The 27,175-nt window shown below is 36.8% G+C and overlaps 5 protein-coding genes and 1 non-coding gene across 10 annotated transcripts; 2 read left to right on the forward strand and 4 right to left on the reverse strand.

The window, feature by feature from the left end:
* Positions 1–99: 99 nt before the first annotated feature.
* On the reverse strand, positions 100–3,339 carry LOC110425079 (xylan O-acetyltransferase 1-like). 2 transcript variants are annotated; one of them, XM_021439869.2, is made up of 7 exons: positions 3,132–3,339; positions 2,893–3,031; positions 2,421–2,796; positions 2,160–2,331; positions 1,590–1,789; positions 1,314–1,472; positions 100–1,232 (listed from the first exon to the last, which is right to left on the reverse strand). In XM_021439869.2, exons 3-7 carry the CDS (start codon positions 2,792–2,794, stop codon positions 884–886), a joined length of 1,254 nt encoding a protein of 417 aa, XP_021295544.1. In that variant the 5' UTR covers positions 2,795–2,796; positions 2,893–3,031; positions 3,132–3,339; the 3' UTR covers positions 100–883. The 2 variants fall into 2 exon arrangements, with proteins under 2 accessions (XP_021295544.1, XP_021295543.1); XM_021439868.2 differs by having other exon boundaries at positions 103–1,232; positions 2,421–2,804.
* A 435-nt stretch (positions 3,340–3,774) lies between these two features.
* Positions 3,775–3,847, reverse strand: TRNAA-AGC (transfer RNA alanine (anticodon AGC)). Its single transcript has one exon. It is a non-coding gene; the product is annotated as a tRNA-Ala (tRNA).
* A 684-nt stretch (positions 3,848–4,531) lies between these two features.
* Positions 4,532–7,906, reverse strand: LOC110425076 (xylan O-acetyltransferase 1-like). Its single transcript, XM_021439866.2, has 5 exons — positions 7,004–7,906; positions 6,746–6,917; positions 6,154–6,353; positions 5,882–6,040; positions 4,532–5,258 (listed from the first exon to the last, which is right to left on the reverse strand). Exons 1-5 carry the CDS (start codon positions 7,663–7,665, stop codon positions 4,910–4,912), a joined length of 1,542 nt encoding a protein of 513 aa, XP_021295541.1. The 5' UTR covers positions 7,666–7,906; the 3' UTR covers positions 4,532–4,909.
* A 2,707-nt stretch (positions 7,907–10,613) lies between these two features.
* On the reverse strand, positions 10,614–12,173 carry LOC110425411 (2-oxoglutarate (2OG) and Fe(II)-dependent oxygenase superfamily protein). The gene is made up of 2 exons (XM_021440321.2): positions 11,358–12,173; positions 10,614–10,973 (listed from the first exon to the last, which is right to left on the reverse strand). Exons 1-2 carry the CDS (start codon positions 12,153–12,155, stop codon positions 10,671–10,673), a joined length of 1,101 nt encoding a protein of 366 aa, XP_021295996.1. The 5' UTR covers positions 12,156–12,173; the 3' UTR covers positions 10,614–10,670.
* Positions 12,174–13,858: 1,685 nt separating this feature from the next.
* On the forward strand, positions 13,859–22,720 carry LOC110425226 (transducin family protein / WD-40 repeat family protein). Of its 3 annotated transcripts, none has more exons than XM_021440071.2 (24): positions 13,859–14,165; positions 14,302–14,432; positions 14,662–14,746; positions 15,025–15,078; positions 15,244–15,335; positions 15,450–15,553; positions 15,874–15,949; positions 16,394–16,850; positions 17,496–17,831; positions 17,951–18,160; positions 18,267–18,377; positions 18,477–18,549; positions 19,454–19,581; positions 19,689–19,983; positions 20,064–20,278; positions 20,362–20,486; positions 20,604–20,721; positions 21,265–21,320; positions 21,436–21,529; positions 21,609–21,798; positions 21,877–21,945; positions 22,025–22,128; positions 22,208–22,270; positions 22,421–22,720. In XM_021440071.2, exons 1-24 carry the CDS (start codon positions 14,115–14,117, stop codon positions 22,526–22,528), a joined length of 3,345 nt encoding a protein of 1,114 aa, XP_021295746.1. In that variant the 5' UTR covers positions 13,859–14,114; the 3' UTR covers positions 22,529–22,720. The 3 variants fall into 3 exon arrangements, with proteins under 3 accessions (XP_021295746.1, XP_021295747.1, XP_021295748.1); XM_021440072.2 differs by having other exon boundaries at positions 18,279–18,377; XM_021440073.2 differs by lacking the exon at positions 15,025–15,078.
* Positions 22,721–24,194: 1,474 nt separating this feature from the next.
* Positions 24,195–27,055, forward strand: FAD8 (fatty acid desaturase 8). Of its 2 annotated transcripts, none has more exons than XM_021439878.2 (8): positions 24,195–24,959; positions 25,187–25,276; positions 25,445–25,511; positions 25,611–25,703; positions 25,800–25,877; positions 26,069–26,149; positions 26,271–26,408; positions 26,514–27,055. In XM_021439878.2, exons 1-8 carry the CDS (start codon positions 24,430–24,432, stop codon positions 26,697–26,699), a joined length of 1,263 nt encoding a protein of 420 aa, XP_021295553.1. In that variant the 5' UTR covers positions 24,195–24,429; the 3' UTR covers positions 26,700–27,055. The 2 variants fall into 2 exon arrangements, with proteins under 2 accessions (XP_021295553.1, XP_021295552.1); XM_021439877.2 differs by having other exon boundaries at positions 24,200–24,959; positions 25,800–25,985.
* Positions 27,056–27,175: the final 120 nt, after the last annotated feature.

Below are 27,175 nucleotides of genomic sequence, written 5' to 3' on the forward strand. Positions count from 1 at the left end.
CAGAAGGAATTAGCAACCTTGAAAATTGCCTGGACCTGCTGTAGAGTTTTCCTTACAATGAAGAAGCAGATATCTTGCTGATCTATGCCATTTCTGGAATCTTTGATCTTTTTTTTAAAAAAAAATTAAAATAAGAATATCATTAAAAGCTGGGAAAATGGGTTTCCCCCCCTTTACAAGGACCATGGCGAGCAACCACGTCGAACAACAGGAATATTGGTTGGTATGCTTCTATCCTGTAACAGTATACCCTCCCAATACTCCTGTTCAAAAGAAAAAAACAAAATCAGCTCCTCCCAACACTCTGAACCTTTCTTTGACAACATATTAACACAGCAAAAAGCCTGAAACTTCAAACTTGAACCCCTACAGCTTAATTACAAAACAAAACGAAACTCGAAACCATGAGACCATCAGAAAGCAAGTCAACAAATCTTTGATCTACTGTCTCTTATTTGCTTTTGGTCTTGCTACTGATTTTGACATTGAAAGTTGAAGCAGGACAAATCTATATGTATAAATAAATAATTAGGTATTGACTTTAAGAAACTAATCACTCAATGATGAGCTAGAACCAAACCAAACTCCTCCCCTATTGTGGGGGCAGAGAATCTTTGCAAAGCAAATGCTTTCAAATTTCATCCTTAAAAAGATTGTGGTAACTTGAATTCAATGTCATCAGGAAAAAGCGAGGATGGGTTTGGGAAAAAAAAATTCTGATTAAATTTGAGAAGAAAATGATACAAGCATGTAAGGTAGCAGCATGTTCTTGAGAATTTTCTGTGCAGCTACACAAACTGACTCAAGAATTCTTTAACAAATCATATTGAATTCCAATTTGTAGTTCATCAATCTGTAAAAGACAAAAAGAAATCATAGGTGGTCAAGAGTGTGAAATGATGTGCGTATAGAGGAGCTCATTCCATGTATCAGGTAACCCTGGTAGGCACCAATGTATGCAGTCTGCATATGTGTCTGGATCAGCCTGCTGCTCTGGCGTTATCAGCTGGCCTTGCTGAGTGGTATAAACAGATGTATGAGCATCTTTTCGATACTCAGAAAGGGCGGTGATGTTCAGGAAGTAGACCGGAACTTTCATGGATTGAGTCACATTTGCTACTACCGGGAATAGCCTGTGGTCTGTGCCAACATTTGGCGGTGTGGACATGTTCAACACTGGAACAGCCTCCTTAGCACACCTGATTCCATCCGGGTTGTTCCAATCCGAACTCCTGTTCCACATCCAAGAGGTTAAAATCAATGGAAATGAACAACAAAAAGAACAGAATTAAGTGATCTAAAACACTGAATACTTGATATGAAGAGGGGACATGCTCATGAAGTAGACGGAAGTAAACTTGGAATCAATATTTGCTTCAACCCAATTAGCCCATGTCTTCAGAACTCTCCCATAAGCTATAGGCCGCTCGATTTCATCATACTCAATGGGGTCTGCATCAAACGATCCTCGTCTTTCCAAACAAACATCAAAGATGAAAAATGTATCAACCACAATGAATAAGCTTTCCTGCTTGGCTTTTCTGCAGATATAGCTCATAGCAGAATCAAAAACCCTTTTTTATACTTACAAGACTTTAATGTATCCAGTGTTCATCCACCATATATATGTGTTGAAAACCAAGTAATCTACACCCTTCCAATCATCTCCACGGTTCTTGATTGATTCAGGCATGATTATACGGTCTTTTACGCTGTGCCGCCATGGATTGTCAGAGTTAGATTCAACCAGAAACGGTGCCCAATAGAACTCCACCGAGGTGTTGTACTCCTATGCTAGCATTTAAGACATAATGTCACATCCAACTGGCCCCAGAAACTAGAGTTAAGGGAAATTAATAATGGAGATGGGGATAAGCATAAAAATTTCAATTCCATTACCCCATTCTTTCATGTGCACATCTTTTCATAAAATTATATAGAAAAAAAAAAGCATTTCCTTTCCAACTTGCCCCTATCATGGATGGAAGCAATGAGACAGTTTGTCGGCAAGACAAGAACTCTTTAAGTATTCTTTAACAGATTTGATTTTTTTCATTAGTTAAAGCATGAAGGGTTTTGAGAGAAAACCATGCTTAATTCTTTAAAAGATCTGAATGCTACCATCTTAAACTGATTAGAGAGTAAAGGAAGAGATATACCTCCATGCTGAAGATAACTAGAGAACCTGACTTTCCGAGGCTCTTCTTGCCTGGAGGAACAGCAGATTGAAGCAGACAAACCATGGATTCCCACTGGTTCCGATTTAATGAGTCCCCCACAAACATAAGCCTCTTTCCACGAAGTTTTTCAAGCAATAATCTTGCTTTGAATCTTACCATACCAATAATAAAGAAAGAAAATTAACTATAGCCTTTTTATTCCTTAAGAAACAATTAGGAAATGCTAACTGATATACTCACTTGGGCAAAGAACAATCCCTGGGTTGCCATCTCCAGTTCTGGTAAAGTGAATCCTGTCTACCATTCCTGATGCAAGTCACTTGTTCTGATAGAAACTCACATTCCTCTTCTTTATACAAAGGATGAGTTATATTATCAAAAACCCAGTTCCCTGTGAACACATCACAGTCCTTTGGTGGCAGCTTAACCTCCCCATCTTCCTCCAGGATGCCTAGAGATCTAAATCTTGACAAGAAAATTGACCTCGCCACCTGTCTAAAATCTCCTTTGTAGATAAACCATTTGAATAGAAGTATCAATATCAGGGAAACCAGAACAAGTACTTGATAGTAGCTTTTACTTTTATGGCTGATGCCGCAGCAGCTGTGCTTCATAGCTTCACAGCTTGGGTGAAAGATGAAACAGCAAAGGTTAAGTATGAGAAGGAATTCAAGACAAAGATCAGAGAAGAAGCAAAAGGAAAACAACTAACCTGGAGTGGTTGACTTCAACTAGCCGCTGGCTGCAGAAACAAGATTTCTCTTTCCCTACCTTCTCTTTTTGATCAGGTTCTGACTTCAATCTTCATATCCGACAAAAGAAAACTGAACCCATTCAGGATATGTTGATATCTACAACGTTGGAGAAAGAATTTAGAGTTCAGTATCTCGTTGATTCCATTAGACCACTTTAGACTAGAAAACTACACACAGTGGATAGATTACTTGTTACCATTTAATTTTTTATAGGCACGAGCACCTGGCTCATCTAAGATTAAGAAAACCTGTAAATTATAGACTAATGCTATAAAAGTAAGGTCTTCACTCTTCACTGACCACCTGCTAAGCCAAACTTTTATGCTTTTTCCTTTTCTTTTTCTTGAGATAGTAATCACTAGCCACTTATTTAATCCATACCCCTTAACGTAAGGGGTTCTGCTTTTAGCATGGCTTACCAATAGGAGCTAAGTTCTGGTATTAAAAAGGATATAATTTTACCCGTCTTTCTCTACCTGTCTTTCTTTATTCTTGGATTTACATTTATATCCCTTGCTCCCCATGCCACAAAATTAAGCAGCTGCCCCTACTGTCATGTGCACATGCAGCAGGGCCACGTGCCTGCCTGCTTTCATTACAATTTTCTTAAGAATCAATGTTGCATGAGGTGTAACCGTGTAAGTTACTGCTTCAAGTCATTGCCGTAACTGCAAGCAGAGAAGCTTTTGTTTTTGAAGTCTGCACTCTGAGCAGCTTGTTTTCCTTTTGCTAGTGTTCATGGCTCAAGTTTAGAAAGAATGTGAGAAACCTTATGCTGTGAGGGAAATAACAAGGCATACATATAGGCAAAAATTTTGGGAAAATATAAAATAGGAAGATGGAGATGCGGGGTATCGATCCCCGTACCTCTCGCATGCTAAGCGAGCGCTCTACCATCTGAGCTACATCCCCTTGTGCTATGGAGGGGAACCATTTGTTTTTCGTCAGAAGATAGGAACATTATGGAAAGCATATCTGGTATGGAGATGGATTTAGTATCTCAATCAACTGTAAGTAACTGGCAAATCCAAAATTAAGATAAGGGTAAGACAGATTAATGGACCTCTTAACTTGATTACCAAAGGGTGCTGTTAATTGTCAATGAAGTCTTATATACCTCTAGGTAAATTAAGGAACTCTTGCTGACTGACATGTTCTATATTGTAAGGAGGGAGCAGAAACACTCTTTCTTTTTTTTTTCCCTTTTATGGTGAGATTTTTGGCACCTTGATGGAACTTGCCCATGTACAAAGGCCTAAACATCTAGAATCCAAGAGGGTCAGTCCAGTTGAACTTTGTTAAAGCCTTGCCTTTTTGCTTATGGACAGCTGTTTAATACTCTTGACATGCTTTAGTTAATGGCACTGGCTTGTCTTTGCTAATGTTTTTTACCTACAAGACTTGTTTTCTTGTGTGTATCAGGGCTGATGAAGCAGTTTTTGCCCATTGAAAGATCGGACACACTGGGACTTATCTCTATGGTTCTTGAAGCAATGTTCCTCTGAATTGAACATAGACTATGTTGAAGTACAACCAATTAGATCAAGAAGCTCTTAGTATATAAAACAACAAAAATGAAGAAGAAATGATAGTGTATGAAAAGGAAATTTTTGTTTGTATGAACCCTTTATTTCCTTTTTCCAAGTTTTTCAACAAATTGCATTATACAAGTGCTCTGTGCATTGGCTTAGGCCAGCTTTTTTGATCAGTGAGTGATGGAAATTTGGCATTCTTGGCTCCCACCTCAGTCCCCATTAAATCAACAACAGGAAAAAACCAAAAATTTTTTGATGGTCCATCCCCTATACTTTTCCACCCTATATGAAGCTAACATCCGATCAAATGTTGGAAGTAAAACTTACAGATGCTTACAAGGAAAACCATGACTGAGGCAATGGAGCCATACCAAAAAAGGAAAAAAAAAGAAAAAAAATTAAGTAAATGGATAATGTGAATTTATGTATGTGCCATGTGTCACGAGTGAGAGATGATACGTGCGTAGATGAACTCGTTCCACGTGTCGGGTAACCCTGGAAGGCACCAATGGATACAATCAGCATATGTGGCCGGGTCCGCCTGCTGCTCCGGGGTCAGCATTTTGCCTTGGCGGATGGTGTAGACTGCGGTGTGTGCATCTTTTCTGTACTCGGAAAGGCTTGTGATGTCAATGAAATGGACAGGAACTTTCATGTTTTGAGTGATGTTGCTGGCAACTACATACAGCCTGCGGTCAGTGCCCACGTTTAGGTACATGGACTGGTTCAGAATTGGGGTAGTCTCCAGGGCACACTTGATCCCATCCGGGTTGTTCCAGTCCAAGCTCCTGCAGACATCGGTAGGTTGGTTGCACATTATGTCAGGTTTGAATGAAAGCCTCAAATTTAAGAAATCATGTCAGTTGAAACATATACTACTAATCATTTTTAATTTCAGGAAGGGAAGGTTCGAATCGTGCTCTTCGAGCAAAAGAATGATACACCGATCATGGGTAGATATCTTTCTTCTAAGCTGGAAAACACATGGGTATGGTTGTTTTATTTACCAACCAAAAGATTAGGACAACAGTTTTGGTTTAATTATTATTGGTTGAGAGGTCATAGGCCCACTGTCAACCACTAGGACTGTCCTAAATGAGATACTTTATTCCAACAACAATGACAGTTAAAGACAATCAGAAGAAGATTTAAAACTTTGAATTAACCTCAGTCTTTGAACTGTAATCATGGTTAAGTGCATTGCACAAGGGGAATCTGTCAAATGCTTAGGTTGCTTTTGAAGCAGTTATCTTCTTCAAAGAGACAGCGAGTTAAAAACTTAAGAGGGTTAGGTGATCTCGTGAAGTTAGTTATAGCTACTCACAAATTATTGCAAAATACTCCACTGATGTCCTATGTTTCTACACAAGCTATAGAAATAAACTTAGAAGGATGACAAGTGATTAATTACTTGATATGAAGAGGAGACGTGCTGCTGAAGAAGACAGTGGTTCGATTTGGATTCACATTCTTATCAACCCATTTAGACCATGTGGTCAAGACCCTGTTGTATGCTACTGGCCGTTCGATCTCATCATATTCAGTGTCCCCTTTATCAAACGACCCTCGTCTATTACACCAATCAAAAGAACAGATATCCACCCCCCCTTATCAGATTACCACTTCCAAAAAGAAACATAATTTAATCAAATCAAATGAAAACATTGATCCGTTTTTACTTACAAGACTTTCATGGTGAAAGTGTTCATCCACCAGATGTATGTGTTGAAGACCAAATAGTCCACACCCTTCCAGTTCTTGCCATGTTTCTTGATTGATTCAGGCATGATTATACGATTCAAGATGCTGTGCATGTTGGGGTCGTCTGAATTTGATTGCACCAGAAAAGGGGCCCAATAGAACTCCACTGTGGCATTGTAGTCCTGCAAAAGACAGATGGTTTCAGAATCACAATTGCTCCTTTGGGACAGTTCCTAGGCAAGGTCCACGAACTTGGTCTTCTTTAATTTTTTTTTTCTGCTTTTCCTGGGGATGATGGGATAGGAAGTAAAGGGGACGTCCAGATATGAAGCTTGTCTTTTTGCTTCCATAAAATACTCAGAAAATGCCTAGTGTTTTTTAATATTCAGCAAAAACTTGGATGATCATATTGTCTACTATAAAATAAAGCACCCGTGTGATGTCATTATGGTTATGAATCATTCACGAAAGACAAAAAGCATTATATTATACTAAACAAATTTTTGTCAGAAAGCTTAATGAATACCAGAAGAAAATGGCATCCAATCAAATCTTGCCAAGTGGGGAATTTTACCTCAATTCTGAACACAGAGAGGGACCCTGACTTGTTCAAGCTCTTCCTTCCAGGAGGGGCAACAGATTGAACCAGACAAACCATGGATTCCCATTGATTTCTGTTCAATGAGTCTCCAACAAACATAAGCCTCTTATTCCTCAGCTTCTCAAGCAACAATCTTGGTTTGTACCTTAACAGGTAAAAAAGCATATCAAAATCATCAGCATCTTATAGAATTTAACAAAGAAACAAGAAACAGTATATAAATGCTCTTACTTGGGTAAATTACAATCTCTAGGCTGCCATCTCCAATTCTGATACAAAGAATCCTTTCTTCCGTTCCTCATGCAAGTAACTTGTGCCGTAAGAAACTCGCACTCATCTTCTTTGTACAAAGGATGTGTTTCATTGTCAAAAACCCACTGTCCTGTGAAGAGATCACAGTCTTCCGGAGGCAATTCGACATCCTCATCATCTTCTTCAATGACTGGTAGCTCTGTCTTCTGTTCTTCTAGTTTCTCCTCTATCTTCTCCTCATCTCCTTTATCTTCTTCAACTGTAAGCCTTTGCTCATCATCTTTCACCACCATGGATTTCAAGTCATCAGGTTCCTTTGTTTTTTCATCAGGAATCTTTCTTTTGGTGTCTTCTTCTTCTTCTTCTACTGAAGTTCTTGAATTCAATGACACCGCGCTTTCCTTCTCGTTCTTGATACCTTCTTGAACTGGGTTGCCTTGTTTGGATCGCTCCTCTTGGATATCACTACCTTTAGGCCTTGAAAATGGGAACTCCGCTATGGACTTCACGTCCTCATTATACATGAACACCCCAAACAAAAATATGGAGAACACTACAACGAATATGGAAAGGTTATTGTTCTTGCGGTGCTTCATGACTCCTGTTTCGGTGAAGAGAGTTTTACGACGACCTGGCTGCATGAGAACTGAAGAATGCTTTGAGCAGAAAGAAGGGAAGAGGGATGGAAAATATAGAGGGAAAGAACTGATGAACAAATACAGTATGTTGGAGAGAAAGATAGATAGAGAGAGAGAGAGAGACTTATTACAATATGTATTTGGTTGATTATGTTTGTTTAATTCAGGTTTGGTGAGAAGGGTTTTTCTTCAAGAAACTGGTTAGGCTTTCTGGTGGAGGGAGAGTTGTCTTTCTCAGTTTTTTTTTTCTATATTTATTTCTTTACAGTTCCATTGCTAACTACTTCCTTTTCACCCTCCTGTTTATGTTCTGTGCCAGAAAGACAAACCTGTGAGGAGTGAGTTCAAAGCTTTGGCAAGTTGGTCTTAATCTACCTAAGATTGGGACTTGTACATTGGAGGTTGTAGGTGTGGTGTTGTAAACTATCTGGTAGAACCCAATGTTAAAAATTAGATTCTGACATGGAAGCTTCATCAGACATGGAAACTTATGTTGGCTATAACCCTATGTCAGATTCCCCCATTGTTAAGTCAAAAAACCCTTTTGGGTCAACAGCCTGGAGGATGATAATGTATGCTCATTAGATGGTAGAGACTGTTCCTGTATGTGGGGGTCAGATAAAATCGAGGGCTCTGATGCTTTTTTCATCAACCGTTTACCCTCTAAGAACCCATTCTATCATTTTCTTTCAGAAAGCTTAAGACCAGATCAATGACATTAAAGATTATAAGATGCAGAAAAGCTTATTTCCCTGCAAGCTTTTCCTATTTATCCATGGAGACTTAGGGGAACAAATTAAGTATGTCTAATCATGTTTGTTATTTGTGGGGTTTACTCCATAAATAAAAATTGAAGAATGGTAGGCAGGTCCCCCTAACATTTGGACCACAGCAGAGCTGAGGTCAAGAGAGCAAAAAGATTATCAGAAAACAACAGTGAGTTCTATAAACAAATCGAAGTTGCCAGCATTCTTGGTCACAACAAGTCAAACAAGATAATCTTGATGCCATAACCATACAAATGTTGTTATGGTACCCAAATTTAAACAAAAAAAAAACAGAGAAAGAAGCCTGTTTGTTAACTGCTACAAGCTTAATATGATTACCAAAACTACACTAGTGAATAATAATGAAATTCTTCACTTGTTTTTCACCTCATATCTCAATTAATTCGATACATAATAGTAATAATTTTAACGAGTGTATTTACGGTACCCATAATGTAATCTTTTCTCTTTTATTATCTCGTCTTTTTCACATGGAAGAGAAAATAAAAAATCATACTAATCTAGTGATAAAAATGAATTTGAAGACATCATATTCACCTTTCTCAATTTATAAAAAATGTAAAAACAAAAACAAAATCTTACTAATAGTATCCTCATTTTTTCAAAGGGTATTTGTTTGTAAAAGTGATTATGGTCAATTAGTCAAAAATTCACCTAATCATCCTTTCAAATGTCAATGTTTTTAGTTGGTGCAATGTTTAATAACACTTCTAATCATAATTATCGACTTCCTCCAAACCAAAAATTGTGTAAACATATATATTTAAATTCATAATATATGATCAAATGTCATGTGATCTTTCTTTGTCCACAACAACTATAGGCAATGGGCTGTTGATGCATTACCAAGGCTCTTTATAATAATGATGATTCTATTTGGTTTGAAGTCTCAAAAAAAATTAAAAAAAAAAGAAAAAAAATCAGAATTCTTAATTATTAGTAACTTTATGTTTGAGAAAAGTAAAGGCTAAGGAACCTTTTTTGATATTCCTTGTGCATTGAAAGTACATCAGAATGGAGAAATCAAACTTTGGGTTTGTGTAGTAACTCACTTCACTCCCTTTTGGTGGTAGTTTGATGGGTGACCCATCGCTTTTATTCCAAGCCAAGGCAGCTATACTGAGTATAATATACTTCACCCTATCAAAGAAATTAGAAATCACGGTAAATGGGATATTCGTTAATTTTGAGATATCTGAGTATAAATCTAAGTTCGATTAAAATTTGTTTATTTATATTTTATTTGAATTCGATTATTTATAATTGAATCTAAGTAATGGATATCTTACTATCATTATTTGAATTCTATTTGAACTAGTGATCATAGTAATTTTATTACTTTAATCATATTCAAATCTGATTATACAATACCCTATGTCAAATAAAGTAAAATAGTTGATTATAAAGCACCTATTACGATCTTTAAAAGAAATGAGAGCAATTTTTCAATTCGGATTAAGTTTTCTTATAGTTTTTTTATTGTAACTATCACTATCAATTTACATTAACTTTTTTTGTCTATGGAATGAGATTTACTCCACAGCTATAATCCCTTTTCAAGGACAAATATTTTCGTACTCAACCAATTGCCGTGGAGACAAGGCTCACCTTGACATATGCCTTGAAATACAATCATGTCCATGTATGGGGTTCCCTTCACGCCAATATGATTACATAATTCAAAACCCAATGGGCTTTATCCTGTTTTGGAGTTATAATTAATGGGCTTTGTTGAAGGCCCAATATTTTTTGAAAGGAAAAAGGCCCAAAGCTTTGAATAAACATTTGTAACTCATTATTTACAGCTTGGTTTGATAACTAGACTTCTTTTGGGCTCTCTTGTATGACTTATTTCAGGCCCCTTTGCCTCTCAAGAACTTGAAACTTGTTAAATCTAATATTGTTATAGACTCTTTCTGTCTCTAAATATATTTTTTTTTATATTTTCACGAAAATTAAGATAAAAATTTTATTTTAAAGCAAAAGAAAAGACAAATTCTTCCTCTCACATTTACCATAATCTTGTTGCTAATTTTTTTACTAACAATGTTTAGATTTTTTATGATGAAATTATTTTTCGTCGTAAAATTTAATAAAATGAATTGATAAAAAACAAATATAAAATAAACAAAGAGGGAAATCGAAAACCAAATTGTACTATTTTATTGTCAAATTTCCATTTGCTTAGAAAGATTGAAAATTATTCAATGTATAGAAACTTTAGATGCGGTATCTATCAAGTGGATCTTTGAAGAGGAGGCATTCATGATAAGCTCTCCATGCATAGTCTTCAAAGGAAAATGAAGTAAACAATCTCTCTTCTTTCTTTCCCTTGGTACCAATTTCATCATCGTTGTCATTTTCATCGCCAGCAATAACCTTGGTAAGGACAGGAGCAACTTGACTATCCATCGGAAGTGTCAATAACAGTGACATTGATATACGACGAGAGCTGTTTTCATCATCTAAACGCACCGCCACCGGTCTTCCCCTCACTTTCCTTAGTTTCCCATTGCTCCAAACCTATCAAACATTTTTTAGTAACGTTAATTAGGGGAAAAGTTAGATTTATTAACTTATTCTCCATATCAAAAATCACAAATTGTTTATTCTTCAAATGAAATTATATATATATATGATTATCATATATCTATTTCATAATCAAATAAAAATTTTTAAGTATATCTTAAATAGATACATGTTAATTTAAAATTTCACAGCCAATATTGAAGTAGCAAATGTAAATATAATAATTCGTGAAACAATCATTTCTTAATTCCGAAAATTACGAATTATTCAATATGATTATATAAAATACGAGTATATTTAGATTTAGGACGGGATAGGGTAGCAAGTTTAAACAAATGCTAGGCAAACACTAAATCATTACTATGAGATAAAACTTACTTGAGCAATGTCACCGAGAGTGACCATGATGGAGTCCACTTCGGGTGAAACCGAAAGCCAACCCGAATCCGACAACAAGGAATATTTTTGGCACCTGATTTGATATTGTAACCCAATTACATACGGGTAAAACCCGCCCGAGGGTTTATCATCCCCATGCAAACCCTCTGATATCCACATCAAAGAACAAAACCGGTTCGGATCATCTCCTATCGGGTTCTCAAACCCTACTGCATTTGCCAACGTGTCGATGATCTTCAACCCCAGTTTCTCTAAAGCCCGAGTGAGCTCACGTAGAGAACTCAATGACAGGTTTCTTGACTCGGTTGAACACGTAGCATCCAAGCAAAATGACTCACCCTTTCCCTCCCCACCTTCTTCCTCATCGGCATTGAAGCCTAGAGGCCAGTTCTTGGGGAAACATGATTCTTTTTGCTCTTTAGGGAGTTCAAAGAGAGAGAGTGACTCGGTCTCAGCAGAGTTAGCGAGTCGGGAAGATACGTCGTGGCTTGTGAGTTGGAAGAACCCGAGTTTGGAACCGGAGGAGAGGAGGAGATCCTTCAGGTTAGGGTCAGAGAAAGAGACGGTAGGAGGAGACTCGACGGATGGGGCCAAGCGGCGAGTAGGGAGGGAGAGAGTTGGAGGGAGACGGTGGAGGAGCTTGGAAAGCGCATCCGCGGTGGCTGATGACGTGACGAGGTGGTGATTGGGTTGCGCGGATGGGGTTGGCGGTGGGGCCGCGGTGGCGCCGTACAAGTTTGGTAAGTGTTGCTGTTGCTTGTGAGAAGAAGATGCCATGGCATGAAAAAATGGAAAGAAAAAACAGAGCGCTCTTGGCTAATCTAATGATTTACAAAAGTATTGAAATATATAGAGAAGTTGAGTGCTTCACACGTGTGGGGGCCAAAATGTTAATTAATTAAGCATGAGTTAGCAAAAGCAAATGTTACCAAAGGTTATGTTGCATGGGACCATAATATCAATGAAAGGTGTGCTTTTATTTGGCACTTTAATTTAAATTAAATAGGTAATACATTAAATATCAAATAATGTAACACTATTTATAATAGCATGTAATTGACCATGACAACTTAGACTTTAAAAGATGAAATTTTCTCAATTATTAGTATTAATAATCCCTTTTCATGGAAATTGATAAAGAAATTTATATGAATACAAATAAAAAATAACTCAATTAGTTTTTTAGTATCTAAGTCTATATAGTAATGAATCTCAATAATAGCGGCCAGCCATGCCCATGCCACTGAAATATTTCGGTTTTTCTATTACCAATCCAAGAAATGCTCAACTTTTTGCAGGGAAGTGGCAGTCTGCTGCCTTGTTTTGAGGGAAGTTGCGTCCTCAATGTTAACAGGTTCTGATTGCACGGGTCTGCTCTGTTCTACTGGGGTGTTTTCCTTTTAAATGTTTGGAATATAATCTTTTGCATATTTTGGACCGAGTCATAGACTATTGTCACGCCATAAGCATGGAACCTTTGCATCAATGGTTGAAACCGGAGACATTGAAACTGGTCTTGTCTAGTAGGACCCGACTTTCAAAATTTTAAAAATTTTATAATATATTTTTATTTTTCCAAATATTAAATTTTTAATATAACTATTTTATAAATATTATTTTATCTTCAAATGCGAAATTCTAATTCTGGTCACTGATCCTATCTTTTTAAATCTGACGTGGTCTCACTTTTGAGGCAGAAAGGCAAGGAGTCATTGGGGCAATGACTTAACAAAAAGCAATAATTTTTATGAATAAAAGGCCAAGTTTTAACATATTTTTTAGACCAATTTGAGTTTGAATATTTGGTTATGTTATGAGGATTAGGCATAAGGTCCACTTGCTTTTATGGTCAAAATCATGAACACAAGTTTGTGATTAGCTTGATTTGCGCAATAAATTATTCAAATTAATTACAAAACAAAATTAACAGTATGATTTTCAATAAAAATAAAAATTATTCACGAGATATTAATTTAAAAAAATTAAAATTACAAAAAATGTAGGTGAATCATGCCGTGGTTGAACGAGCTACTCCCGTTGTCCCTTCGGTAAAAATTATTATTCATTTCATAATGTATGACAAGAATGTTTTATTTATTATTATTATTATTCAGTACTCCTAAGCATTATACAATATCATATACTCCTCTATATATATTTAGAATATGACATTTTCAAAGTTTTTTCAAAATTTTTTATGATATGTTAGTTGAATATATGTACTTTAATATAACTACGAAAATAATACAAATTAATGAACTGATACACATTTAAATAAACACTTATTTCACCTGTAAATATTTGTCTCTTGTTTATTTTTACAGAAATTAAGATAAAATTTTTTATTTTTTTATAACGTAGATATTCAACAATTTTTATATATATAAATATAAAAGAGAGAAGAGTATTTTAAGATATTTAAAAAGAAAAAAGACGCAGGAGGTGAGAGTGAAAGTGATGATTAGGTGTAACAAATCCAAATAATCTGAGCGGGACACTTGGCCATTTTCTGACTGGGTCCCTGCTTTCTTCTCAAAATTAGCACGGGAATCGTACGGTCCCTGAAATCCAATCCCCCTCTCGCATCACGGTCGATTTTTCGAATCCACGAACCCAGACGAAGATTCCCCCCTCCCCGCATCTCATGATCGTCGTCATTTGCTCTGTTTCAAAACAAACAAACTCCAAAGGGAATCCCCATCGTAAAAACAGAGAATCAGCTCAATCGATTCGCCGATGTTCACCAAATTCTTCCACAACCAAGGCGCCTCACCTCAATCTCCAAAGGTTTAATCGAAATTCTCCTTTCTTGTTTTGGTCGTTAAATGTAAAATATTTAATGGAACGTAATTCAGCTAGAAATTTCAATGAAATGCTATAACATCTAGTTTTTTTTTTAACTGAAATGGAAATAATTTGGCAGAGTGATGTTGCAAAAGGAAGTTTGACGTCGGCAGATTTAAATCCCCGTGTGACCGTACACTATGGAATTCCGGCGACTGCTTCGGTTCTGGCTTGTGATCACATCCAACGACTCGTTGCAGTTGGAACATTGTTAGTAGTTATAGTATTTTTGTTTCCATTTATTTGTCTCGAATTTTTAGCATTCATCGACATCAAACATTGTTTAATTCATTGCAAAGTTAGTTATTTCCGTTTCTCTAATTTAGTTAAGTAGAGATGTTTGCTTAGATGAAAAATTGCAAAGTATTAATTCCTTTGATTCTGTTATGGTGAAATTTTTGCTTTCTTAATGAATTGTATGATATTTACCTGGTGTTAGGGATGGGAGGATAAAAGTGATTGGTGGTGAAAACGTAGAAGCGCTTCTAGTGTCTCCTAAGCAGTTACCTATCAAAAACTTGGAGGTTTGTAAGTTCAAACATGGAGACTGATTTTTTGTTGGATTGCTGGTGTTCATGTTGCTGTATTTGGTTAAATTTGTTGTGTCTTTCAGCAATTATATTGTGATTTTGTTTCCATTTCAGATGCTTAAATAATTCTAGCTCTAGGCGTTCCATCGTTTGTGCATTTTCTATGTGTTGTCTTTCCTTTCTTTGTTATCTGTTTTATTATGGTGGCTTTATTTTGTATACTTTTACAAATGATTTTCTTTCGTTGTGATACTTTTGATTATTCTTTACAGTTTATACAAAATCAAGGTTTCCTTGTTAGCGTGTCAAATGAAAATGAGATTCAGGTATTTGATTGTTCATACACCTTACTCGTGTTTCTTGTGGAGAGGTGCATTTCTAGCTGCATGCCTTTGATGTTCAGAACGGATATATTCTTTTTTCCTCCTATCCTTTCTATCTGTATGCTGGCTTCTATGATTGCGTTAATAATAGGTTATTGATGCTGGCAGGTCTGGGATTTGGAACAAAGGCAAATAGCTTCCCATATACAGTGGGAGTCCAATATAACTGCTTTCAAAGTCATTCATGGCACTAGCTACATGTACAAATCACTTTGAAACCTTGTTACAATAACATCATCAATTTAGCATTTCTTTCCTGCAAATATAAGTGACATAGTTGATTATTAACGTCGTTACCCTGTCATTACCTTTAGGTATCTCGGAGATGAGCATGGGATGGTGTATGTTATAAAGTATGATGCTGAAGAACACAAGCTTGCCCACCTTCCTTATTATATACCCACAAATGTTATAGCTGGTAGTGCATTCATCATTTTACTGGTTATGTAGTCTTTTGGAGTGAAAGTTTTCTGGCTTCAATTTGCTCTTGTTGCCCCCTGGCCCCTTGTTTTGCCCATAACCCTGCTATTCCTAGGTGAAAATGTAGAATTTTGCAATCAGTATGGTTGCGGACTTTAACTTTTCTGGTCCTATACTCTGAACTTAAGAATGTAGAATGCAAATTGATTTTTGGGTGCCTGTGTCTTTCGCTATCTATTTTGGTATCAATGTCTGAGTAATTCTTTAGCTCTATAATGTGTTTTGTCTACTTAAAATTACGTTTTCTCAACTATGCAGAGGAGGCTGGGATTTCATCACCTAATCATCCTTCTGTTGTTGGAGTTCTTCCCCAACCTTGTTCTCAGGGAAACAGGCAAGACTACTTACTGGAAGTTCCTCTTGGTTATTCTGGTTTTGCAATGCAAGGCTGTAAATTTAATATATAATGATATCTCTACTAAGAATCCAATATGATGGTTATTGCAAGGCCAAATAGCTTCTTTTTATGTTGACTGAGCTGAAACAACAACTAGTTGCCTTGTTATGTCTTCTATAAATCTGTTATTTTGAGCAGTCTATACGCTAATCTATATGTGTGTCAATCTGTTACCACTCTCTCCACACCATCTCTGTGCATGTATATGGGGTGGTGCAGAGAATCAGGGTTGTGCTTGCATGGGTGCCTTACCTCTTAAAAGTTTAAGGTTGCAGTCTTCAGTAAAAACAGGACCAAAGTTAGTGCTTAATAATGTGCATCACATTCTGTCTGGTTCAATTTTTGCTGTCTGTTGCATTAAAAAATTGCATTCTTTTGTAGAGTACTGATTGCTTACGAGAATGGGTTGCTTGTTGTCTGGGATATTTCTGAAGATCGAGTTGTTCTAGTTAGAGGCAATAAGGATCTCCAATTGAAAGGCAGAACAACATCTGATTCTCCAGAAGAAAAAAAACTTGAAGTTTCTGACTGCGCATCGGATGGTGATGAAGTGAAAGAGATAAGCTCTCTTTGTTGGGCATCGAATGATGGGTCAATTCTTGCAGTTGGTTATGTAGATGGGGATATCATGTTTTGGAACTTATCAACTACTACCTGTAAAAAGATTCAGCAAGCTGAAAAATCACCCAACAATGTTGTTAAATTACAATTATCATCGGGAGAGAAAAGACTTCCTGTCATTGTTTTGCATTGGTCTGCAAACCAATCCTGTGGTGATCATGGCTGCAAGCTCTTTGTCTATGGTGGTGATAACATAGGATCAGAAGAAGTTCTAACGGTGTGCTTCTAACTCAAGTTATTTCTGTGAGTTTGTTCGTGGTTGTTATAATGATGGAAGGTGTCTTGTTTCACTTTTTTTGGCTCAGCTAGACAGTAATATAAATAAATTCTTAATAGACGAGTAATAAAACCGGGCTAAAAGGCCTTAGAGAAGGTGTATTCAACAGCCATAATATCTCAACTTGTAAATATGATGCAAATATATGGCATGATTCACAAGGAAAAATCCTTTGTATTGATAACAAAAATTCCAATGTTGGACCATGCTATCATATTGATATTTCCATCAACACATCTTCAGTTAACACTGCAGGATGAAATCCATTATTTAGCTAGCTATATGATCCTAATGTTTGTAAGTGAACCATGGTGCATATTATTTTTCTCCCTGAGAACTTGATACTTTGTCTCAAAGGTGGAGTTTCAACTTTAGCATTCTTGTCTCTTATCTGTACACCTCTTATTTACGACCTTGCACCCTCTTGTGGCTTTTACAAAAATTTTAGTGTTACTCGTAATTTACCAGGAGGAGATGTGAATCAGGAGTGCTGCAAATCAAAACTAGAACGCTCATTCTGTTTACTGCAAGTATTCAAGCTTTAATTCCTTAAACTTTTCCATGAATAATATCTGTCCTTTACAGATCTTAAGCCTTGAATGGGCTTCTGGAATAGAAAGTCTGAAATGTGTCAGCCGTATGGACCTTACACCCAATGGCTCTTTTGCGGATATGGTTTTATTACCAACTGTGGGGGTGACAGAGAGTGGCGGCAATTTGCTATTTGTGTTGACAAACCCTGGGCAGTTGCATGTTTATGACGATGCATGCTTGGCTGCCTTACTGTCTCAGCAAGAGAAAAAACCTTGTGTTTCCTCAGGACAGTATGTTTTGCCCATACCCACTGTTGATCCATGCATGACTGTGAGTAAGCTTGGTTTTGTTTACAGAGATGGGGAATTTTCGAAGGCTCTTTCCAAGGTATTGTATGTGACAGTGTGTAAAGAATGTTATGTGGTTTTTGACCTTTTGTGACAGATTGTTTTACATATTTTGCACTCATTTTTGCTCACTAATTCAGGTTATCTATGTTTGATTAGATAGTATCAGCCGCAAAGCTTAAAGCACCACATACTCCAACTACAGGGAGTAGAAGGTGGCCTTTGACTGGGGGTATTCCCAGCCTTCTTTCTGAAGCTGAAGATTATCAAGTTGAAAGAGTATATGTGGCAGGTTACCAGGATGGATCTGTTCGAATATGGGATGCCACCTATCCAGCTCTTTCACTTATCTTTGTTCTAGGAACTGAGGTCAGTTCATCTTTAAGTGTTTAAGGTGATTTTTTCCTCTTTAACATTAGCACTTCTGATTCATAAGCCCCTGTTTAGTTTAATTGACAAAGTCATTCTAAGACAGATAGATGGACAGGTGCCAGGTTTTGACATTGCTGGTGCAAGTGCATCAGTGTCAGCATTGGAAATTTGCTCCTTAACTCAAAGTGTAGCCGTTGGCAATCAATGTGGTATGGTAAGAGTTGATTGTTTCTATGGGTGTATTTTTTCCTTCTAAGACAATTAAAATGAATGCTTATATTGATTTATATCTCTTGCTTTTGAGGAAATGTAGGTTCGTCTCTACAAACTAACAGGAACTTCTGATGAAATGAGTTTGAACATTGTGAAGGAAACAGAGAAAGAAGGTGCGTGGTTGGGACTTATTTACCTCATGCAGATGCACTTGTGTGTCTCTTTTGACTAGCAGACCAGTTTCCAACGCATATTTCTTGAAAATTAGTTGCAATTTGCATAATGAGTAAGTGAGCTGTTGCTTTCAAAATGAGGTTAAGGATTTAATACTATCAGATAACCGGCATTCAAAATTTTATGGTCTTAATTGATTTATGCAGTTAAACCTTAAATAATTGTGATTAAAGCTTTGGTTGTGTACAGTGGTTGAACGGTGTGCACTTCCCTTTTTACATACGTTGTTCAAGTCCTGTATTGCAAAGAAGAAAAATAATGGAGAAAACTGATAAGACTCAACTCTCAAGGGCAGACCACAAGCCAGGTTGTTGATATAATTCACTCATGTCAATGATGTGAAATCCCTGTCAGAGCCCCTAAAATTCCAGATTTTCATGGACTAAAACTTTGTAAAACAAGAAACATTGTCAAATTTTAACTTTACATAACAGTTGCTTGCCTGCTGGCCATTTATTTGTCTTGGCTAACATCCTGAGGCTCACAATGGTAGCTCTTTGAAAGAAACTAAAGGAATTATGCTCTTTGAGTATCTACTCATTCTCTAAGATGACTTGAAAGGTCCAAAATTACCCCCCCTTTCATGGAACCAATACATATGGTTCATTCTGCAGAAATTAGGCTGGTTGGTTTGGGGAATTCCGAATTTTTCAAAAAGATTTGAATTTAAGTTGGCTCTCTTTGTGAAGCTGTCTTTTAGAAATAATTGTAGAAAATTATACTAGTGAAAGCTGGTCATTATCTTTTTTGATGTATTACTAAATTGAAGCTTTAAGGATTGATTATGCTACAGTTTCAAGTTTTCTCCAATTGGATTTTTATTAATTCATAAGTGGCTTGCAGTGCATACCTTGCACCAAACAGATGGCCCTCGATGCATGGCTGTGTTTTCACTCCTCAATTCTCCTGTATGTGTGCTACAATTTGCAAAATTTGGTACCAGGCTTGCAGTGGGATTTAATTGTGGCAGGGTGAGAATCATCTGTGCAGTCTTGATGATTGAAACCATGCTCACTAGCTGATTGGCAGTGTCAACTAAATGACTTTCAAGTTCATATTTTTCGGTTTCTTATCTCAGGTTGCTATGGTTGATGTTAGTACATTTTCAGTGTTGTTCATTACAGACAGTTTATCACACTCAAATTCCCCTGTTGGTTTGTCTGCTATGATATCGTTTACAGACAATGATTCCTTGGTAAACAGTCCAAGGGATTCTGTATCCACAAGTCTGAATGATAATGAAAAGTGGTTAGCATTCATAATGACCAAGGATGCATACCTGACAGTTTTAGATGGCACAACTGGCAATGTGGTTAGTTCTCTGTCGATACCTCTGAAAGCGGAGTCAAGTGCCATCTCTATGTACATTTTAGGCAAGTATTGTCAGCTGGGGAGAAAACAAAGATTTCCTTTCTGTTTTTCAGTTAATTTTCTGACAATTGACTACATGCAGAGGGTGGCGATATAGTCTCTACAGTGCCCTCAGAGAGCAGTGAAACTAAATTTGAACCTGCACAATCTAGTCCCGATCATGGAATTACTCCAGTAGAAGCTAAATCTGAGATTTCTGCTCAAGTGGCATTCTTTGGGCAGAGATTAAAGAGTTTACTTATTTTACTTTGTTTTGAGGATGAACTGCATTTGTGTTCTTTGAAGTCAGTGATTCAGGTGTCTTACCTTATTCCTTTTCTTTTTCAAGTTCAGAATATCTGCATATTCTTTTACCCATTAGTGTAACTGCCTTATAATAGGGAACCACTGACTCCATACGGGCAGTCAATCTTCCGAAACAATGTTCTTGGACTTCAGCCTTCAAGATAGATGACAAAGAGTGTGGGCTGGTTCTGCTTTACCGGACTGGAGTCCTTGAAATAAGGTCACTTACTTTGACACTGCAGATTCTCATATTGTATAACCTCCAAAATGTTATATTTTTCTAAAGTAGTGTTTCATAGGTATAATATGTTAAGTGGAAATTGATTTCCCTGGATAGGTCTATGAAAACTCTTGAGGTGATGGGAGAAAGTTCTTTGATGACTCTTCTTAGATGGAACTTCAAAACTAACATGGAAAAGATTATATGTTCTTCAAATAGAGGGCAAATTATACTGGTTAGTATCTTTTCCCCTTTTTCAAATCTTTTGATAATTTTTTTGATTTTTGAGATGGACAAGTTATTTTTTAGCCATGTGATGTCTCACCCAAGTAAAACATCTTCAACCTCTAATATTCTTCTTAAATCAGTTGGAGCTTTTTGCCTTTTGTTGGTTTCTGCACGATACTGGTAAAAGATTCTCATAATTATCAAATTTAGACTCACTTTGTACAGCTGCACTAATCGCATCAAATGGTCCATGATCTTTCAGTAGTGCACTTTTCATTATTTTATGCGTAGTGCAAAACTAAAGTGCTCCGCAACCTATGTAGATGCTCTTTGCGGCATAAGTGTTTATAACTTAGATGCTCTTTCTCCTTTGACCTTCATATAATAATTTTTCTGTTACTGTACTTGCATTTGATTTTGAAATCTCGGTAATAGCACATAATTGTATATGACGTCTAACTCATTTTATGTCTGTCTGTAAGCATAAATCTTATTGATGTAGTTTCATACTACAATATCTGATGCAAGTTTACTACATTTGGAGTTATAGATACATGGGTGTGAATTAGCTGCTATATCTATTCTGGCCCTTGAGAATGACTTCAGGTCTCTCTTTCTCTCTCTTTGTATGTTCACGTATGCATGTTATATTATTCCATTAGTAGTCTGTAACTCTAAAGTCGAGCACTTGGTACTTTCTAAAATGTCTTTTGGGTTGTAGGATTCCGGATTCATTGCCATGCATTCATGACACAGTCCTTGCAGCTGCTTTTGATGCAACTGTTGGTTTATCTCCAAGTCAGAATAAAAGCCAGGTTGTGTACCTCATTCTCTGTTTTCTTTAACATCAGTTTTTTTTTTCCATCCATACCGGCTTAAATTCTCTGGCAACAGGATACTGCTCCTGGGACTTTTGGTGGTCTTATTAAGGGCTCAAGAGTAGGTAAGCTGGATGAAAATGTGCAAATTCAGGAAGCTTGTAAGAATGATTTCTCGCATTTGGAGAGCATATTTTCTAGTCCCCCATTCTTAAAGCCTTCCATGGCCAGCACAGATTGGCAAGAAGTTCTGGATCTTAACATAGGTTCTATCCTTTCTCTGACATTTCTCCTGTCCCCTTGGTACTTTCTTTTTCCTCACTTGACCACTGTTTCTGATGCAGATGACATCCAAATTGACGAACCTGTAACCATCTCATCTTCTTCTGAGAAGATCAAGAATGACAGTAAAGGTATGTCAATGGTTCCTTAACACTCTTGTACATTTCTTCTTATTTCTGACTTCTTAACATTCATATTGCTATCTTGCAGAGCAAAGAACAGAGAGAGAAAGATTATTTGAGGGTGCCGGTAATGATGCAAAACCAAGGCTCAGAACAGCCGAGGAAATCAGGGCTAAGTATAGAGGAGCTGAGGTAAATTTACTGGAGTAATCAGGTAAATGCATAGCACCGAATCAATTGAATTTCTAACACAAAAAAAATATGGTTCCAGGATGCTGCAGCTGCAGCTGCGCGTGCCAAGGACAGGCTTGTAGAGCGGCAGGAAAAACTCGAGGTAACGCTACTACTTCATGTTAAATACTTGGATACAATTTCTTTCTTTTTTCTTTTATTATCATGGATGAGCTCTTCCCAGCAAGAGATTCTCTCTCCCTAAGCTGTTTAATTCATCGGAGGCTCTAACGCATATGGTCGTTTCTACCAGAGGATCAACGAACGTACTCAAGAGCTACAGAGCGGGGCTGAGAACTTTGCCTCCATGGCAAATGAACTTGCCAAGAGAATGGAAAAGAAAAAATGGTGGAATCTATGAACTCGGATGGCTGCCAAACCAACAAATTGAGCATTCTGTTAAGGTAGCTGCCATTGTCATAATCAAGTTCTTTGGTGTGAAATTAAAATTATTTGTTATAATATATGCACCCGAGCACTCGGTCAATGATACAAACATATATTTTTTACTCAAAAAATTAAGTTCCAATCTCCCCCACCCCAATCATTCCCTCGTTTTTTTTTTCCTTCATTACCAATTTAATCTTTTTCAAAGAATAAAAATCATTCTGACGTTTTCCTTCTTTAATTAATTGGTATGGCTGCACGTAGAGATTACGTCACAAGTTACTTTCCATTGGTCAAATAAAAAAAACAAAACAGAAAAAGGTTTTATCTTAATGGACGGTGGTGAATTCATGGAATCATCCTTTTGGCCTTTGTTTAGTCTATTTTTGATACTGAAACTTACCGTCACTCCTGAAAAGTCTTTCCCCACAGAGGTCCCGCTCTCTTGTCGCAGGCATGCCAGGTTCCTTGAGATTTAACTCACGTGAAACAGACATAATTAGTATTTTTGTTATATTCGGAGTGGTAACTGGTGAGTGGACACTTTTCATTTGTCCATATGACACTAATTTATATTTCTGTAAATAATCAAATAAAATATAAATAGGAAAAAGGAAACCAGAAAGTTAAATCAAGCGGTTTGTTTCGTTGGGTCTCAATCAAATGACAGAATACAAAGGATATAATGGGTTTAGATATGCAATTTTCCCTTCCATATCTGAGCATATGGATGCTTGCCCGTCACTCCAAAGCGAGGGAAGAAAATAGAATTGACCTTGCAATGATAGCAGCTTAGACAAAGACCAAACCCTCCCACAATCAAATATTAAGCATAGTTTTAGATTCCCGTATGGAACTGCACAAAAGAGCCTGATTTGCCCACTTAAGTCACTTTTCCTCTGCTCCACAAATTCGGAGCCCTCATCATTTCTACATTAAAAACATGTGGGTCAATTTCGCCCACCTAGGAAGCCGAAAGAACCCAACCAGACACAACTCAAGAACAGCACTCTGCCACACATTGATTTTGTTGGTAGAAACGAGGTTTCTTGGAATTTAAGGATTCGAGATGAAATTCAATGTATCGAAAAATTTAATTTTAAGTGAATTTTTTAATAAATGTTATTTTTAAAATTAATGTTGGTATGTAAAAAAAAATATTATCTAAATAATTTTAAAAATATAATAACATTAAATTTAATTTTATCTTTTACTTTATTACAGTAAATAGATATATACACTTGAGAGTTTATAAAGTTATTCGATTTTAAAATATATTTTTTATATCAAGTAAATTATAAAAAATTTAAACTTTTTTAGTAGTAAAATAAAATTTTAAATATTTATTTTAATTTTTAGAATATAATAATTTTCTTATTTTTAATTTTTTGTTATTATTTTATTTATTTTTAATATGTGAAAATGATTGATAACAAGTCTTATTTTTGGTATGTGAAAATTATTTGTTATAATCTTTGACTAATATAACTTTTAATATGGAAAGATATCCTTATTTTGATAATGCACCAACAAGCTTTTTTGTCTTGTTTTGTTTTTTGTTTTTGTGTGTGTTTCTTGGTTTAGCCCATCTTGCTACAGTTGTATCCTAAAGAGGTTAGGACCAGGGAAATGGAAATGTATCCGAAACCAAAAGGCAAATTGTTTGCAACTAGATTACTGTGCCAAGGACAAGCAACAAGCAGCACATGCTTGGAAGTGGAGGAGGGAAGCCCTTAGCCTTTATGTCATCTAGTTTATTGGCTATAGTTTTATTTTATACCTCTCTTCTTATCTGAGACCTTCATTTTATATAAAAGAAGAAGCTTTGAAGCCTGAAACTTGTGCAAGTACTTGCATCCGGCTCTGGGGGCTTCAATGGCCAGTTGGATTTTATCAGAAAGTGGCCTGAGGCCCCTCCCTAGAATTGGAATCTATCCTAAATCCAGAAATGCTTTAGCTTTAAATAACAATAATTTTTTCAAGCTTAGAACTTTACCAGGTTCTAAAGCTAGTAACAGTTTTGGTTCTTCATTCAAGGTCCCGACTTGCTCTAGAGATAAAAACTGGGGGGTGCTGAATGTGAGTGCTCCATTGAAGGTGGCAACTACTAGTGAAGATGACAAGGATAAAGAGACAATTATTGGGGTTTCCGGGATGGAGGATGATGGTGAGTTTGACCCAGGTGCACCACCTCCTTTTAAGTTGGCTGATATTAGAGCCGCTATACCAAAGCATTGTTGGGTTAAGGATCCATGGAGATCTATGAGCTATGTTGTAAGAGATGTTGTTGCGGTTTTTGGATTGGCTGCTGTTGTTGCTTACTTCAACAATTGGCTCGTTTGGCCTCTTTATTGGATTGCTCAGGGAACAATGTTCTGGGCTCTTTTTGTTCTCGGTCATGACTGGTGAGTCAGTTGCCCTCTGATTTCCTTAACTTAGTTGCAGTTTGTCTTAAAGCAAACTTCTAATTGGTTGCTTTCGTTTTCATTTCCGGTTTTCTCACTCTGGTTTTCATCTGTGGCAGGATTTCTTACTGTTTTGCTTTTATTTTGAAGCTTTTCCATGAGATTTCATATTGCATTTGGACATTCACATCTATGTTTTTAATGTTTGTTTGGTTTTGTTTCTGCAGTGGCCATGGTAGTTTCTCAAACAATCCAGCGTTGAACAGTGTGGCGGGTCATCTTCTTCATTCTTCAATTCTTGTTCCCTACCATGGATGGTTAGTTCCTGGCAAACTCCCATTTGGACCAAACTGATTTCATTCCCATGTATCAAATCATCAATTAATCCAAAAAGAAAGATTATATTCCCATGTATTTGAAGACATTTTTGCCATACGCAGATCCTGATGCCAATTTTTGAGTAACAATTTTGATGGTATATGCAGGAGAATTAGCCATAGAACTCATCATCAGAATCATGGACATGTTGAAAACGATGAATCATGGCATCCGGTAAAAGTCTTTTAATTCTTACTCCAGGGGAGTGAATTACTAGTATTTTTTCTTTTCAATGATAGCAACTGCTTGTATGTACACCACTTGCTTTTGCAGTTGTCCGAGAAAATTTACAAGAGCATAGATAACGCAACCAGATTACTGAGGTTCACCTTGCCTTTCCCTATGCTTGCTTATCCTTTCTATCTGGTAAGCCATGCGATGCTTCACAGACTGAATTCTTTCATGAGCCTATGATTTTTGCATTTACATCAATTTGTTCTGTAATGTGTGTTTCAATCACAGTGGGGTCGAAGTCCTGGAAAAAAGGGTTCTCATTTCCATCCAGACAGTGATTTGTTTGTTCCAAATGAAAGAAAAGATGTAATTACCTCCACTCTTTGTTGGACAGCAATGGTTGGGCTGCTTGCCTATTTATCTTTTGCAATGGGACCAATCCAATTGCTTAAGCTTTATGGGATTCCTTATTGGGTAATTCAATCTCAAAGTTGCTGAGTTTCTTCCAGTCTTTCTTTTCTGATCTTTTCTGGTCTTAATTCACATACAAATTGCAGATTTTTGTCATGTGGTTGGACTTAGTAACTTACCTACATCACCATGGCCATGAGGAGAAACTTCCATGGTACCGTGGAAAGGTATAAAGAATGTTTCTGCTAGACTTATTGCTTCATAGTCCATTCGAGCTACAGCATAAAGAATCTATCCAGTAGGAAAATCCTGTTGAAATTTTTACCAAGCGCTGTGTTTGTTGAACAGGAATGGAGTTATTTGAGAGGAGGGCTTACAACACTTGATCGTGACTACGGATGGATCAACAACATCCACCATGATATCGGAACCCATGTTATACATCATCTCTTCCCTCAAATCCCACACTACAACTTGATTGAAGCTGTGAGTATCATCACTCTTTCCTGCATCAGTTTACTGACACAAAACAGTTCTAGTTTCCCCTACCTTCTTACCTGCCAAAAAATGTTTCGTAAACTTTATTTGCAGACTGAGGCAGCAAGGCCAGTTCTAGGGAAATACTACCGGGAGCCAAAGAAATCCGGCCCCATCCCATTTCATTTATTTGGGATCCTGGTAAGAAGCATGAAACAGGATCACTATGTGAGTGACACTGGTGATGTTGTATACTATCAAACAGACCCTCAACTATATGGAACTAGCAAATCAAACTGAAGTCCTGAACTATTTCAAGCTTTACCAAGGTGAAATCCTGCAGATTCTCTCTGGCCAATTATTTAACTCTTGCGTTCCGACCATGATTCCAATATGTAATACAGCATTTCATAATCAACCAGCCCCTCGTTTTATTCTCTCTCTCCCAATTGAGAAGAGCCTGTGATGTTTCTTTCAGGCTGAGAGGTTTCATTCAGGCTCTTCTGTGTATGATGTGATAGTACAAAAGAAGTGCACAAATTCGATTGGGAATCTCTCTATGAGCAACATATACCGTGTGGGGCAAGTAGAGAAGACAATCCATCTAAGTCTCTTTCGAGACTATCTATAAAAATTAATAGTATATATTGAGGCACTGTAAGTGTATAATATTTGCATACTATCACTTAACCATAGAATGATAGCTCATTAACTTGTGGATGAAGCAGAGAAGATGATAGATGAAAATTATAGCGACACAGGTTGAACTGTATCAG

This window comes from Theobroma umbraticum, unplaced genomic scaffold (assembly GCF_002168275.2).
Source record: "Theobroma umbraticum cultivar Fairchild unplaced genomic scaffold, ASM216827v3 scaffold_81.0, whole genome shotgun sequence".
In the NCBI taxonomy this organism is placed as follows: Eukaryota; Viridiplantae; Streptophyta; class Magnoliopsida; order Malvales; family Malvaceae; genus Theobroma; species Theobroma umbraticum.

Excerpts from the sequence above, each read along its gene's own strand:
- LOC110425411 (XM_021440321.2), bottom strand. The coding sequence starts at position 12,155 with ATGGCATCTTCTTCTCACAAGCAACAGCAACACTTACCAAACTTGTAC. Across the intron at positions 10,974-11,357 it reads CTCTCGGTGACATTGCTCAA|GTTTGGAGCAATGGGAAACT; the intron begins GTAAGTTTTATC and ends AATGTTTGATAG.
- LOC110425076 (XM_021439866.2), bottom strand. The coding sequence starts at position 7,665 with ATGCAGCCAGGTCGTCGTAAAACTCTCTTCACCGAAACAGGAGTCATG. Across the intron at positions 6,354-6,745 it reads TCTCTGTGTTCAGAATTGAG|GACTACAATGCCACAGTGGA; the intron begins GTAAAATTCCCC and ends TGTCTTTTGCAG. Across the intron at positions 6,041-6,153 it reads ACTTTCACCATGAAAGTCTT|ACGAGGGTCGTTTGATAAAG; the intron begins GTAAGTAAAAAC and ends TTGGTGTAATAG.
- FAD8 (XM_021439877.2), top strand. The coding sequence starts at position 24,430 with ATGGCCAGTTGGATTTTATCAGAAAGTGGCCTGAGGCCCCTCCCTAGA. Across the intron at positions 24,960-25,186 it reads TTTGTTCTCGGTCATGACTG|TGGCCATGGTAGTTTCTCAA; the intron begins GTGAGTCAGTTG and ends TTGTTTCTGCAG. Across the intron at positions 25,512-25,610 it reads ACGATGAATCATGGCATCCG|TTGTCCGAGAAAATTTACAA; the intron begins GTAAAAGTCTTT and ends TTGCTTTTGCAG.
- LOC110425226 (XM_021440071.2), top strand. The coding sequence starts at position 14,115 with ATGTTCACCAAATTCTTCCACAACCAAGGCGCCTCACCTCAATCTCCA. Across the intron at positions 15,336-15,449 it reads ATTCATGGCACTAGCTACAT|GTATCTCGGAGATGAGCATG; the intron begins GTACAAATCACT and ends CATTACCTTTAG. Across the intron at positions 15,950-16,393 it reads CCTTGTTCTCAGGGAAACAG|AGTACTGATTGCTTACGAGA; the intron begins GCAAGACTACTT and ends ATTCTTTTGTAG.
- LOC110425079 (XM_021439869.2), bottom strand. The coding sequence starts at position 2,794 with ATGAAGCACAGCTGCTGCGGCATCAGCCATAAAAGTAAAAGCTACTAT. Across the intron at positions 1,790-2,159 it reads TAGTTATCTTCAGCATGGAG|GAGTACAACACCTCGGTGGA; the intron begins GTATATCTCTTC and ends ATGCTAGCATAG. Across the intron at positions 1,233-1,313 it reads ATGTCCCCTCTTCATATCAA|GAGTTCGGATTGGAACAACC; the intron begins GTATTCAGTGTT and ends GATGTGGAACAG.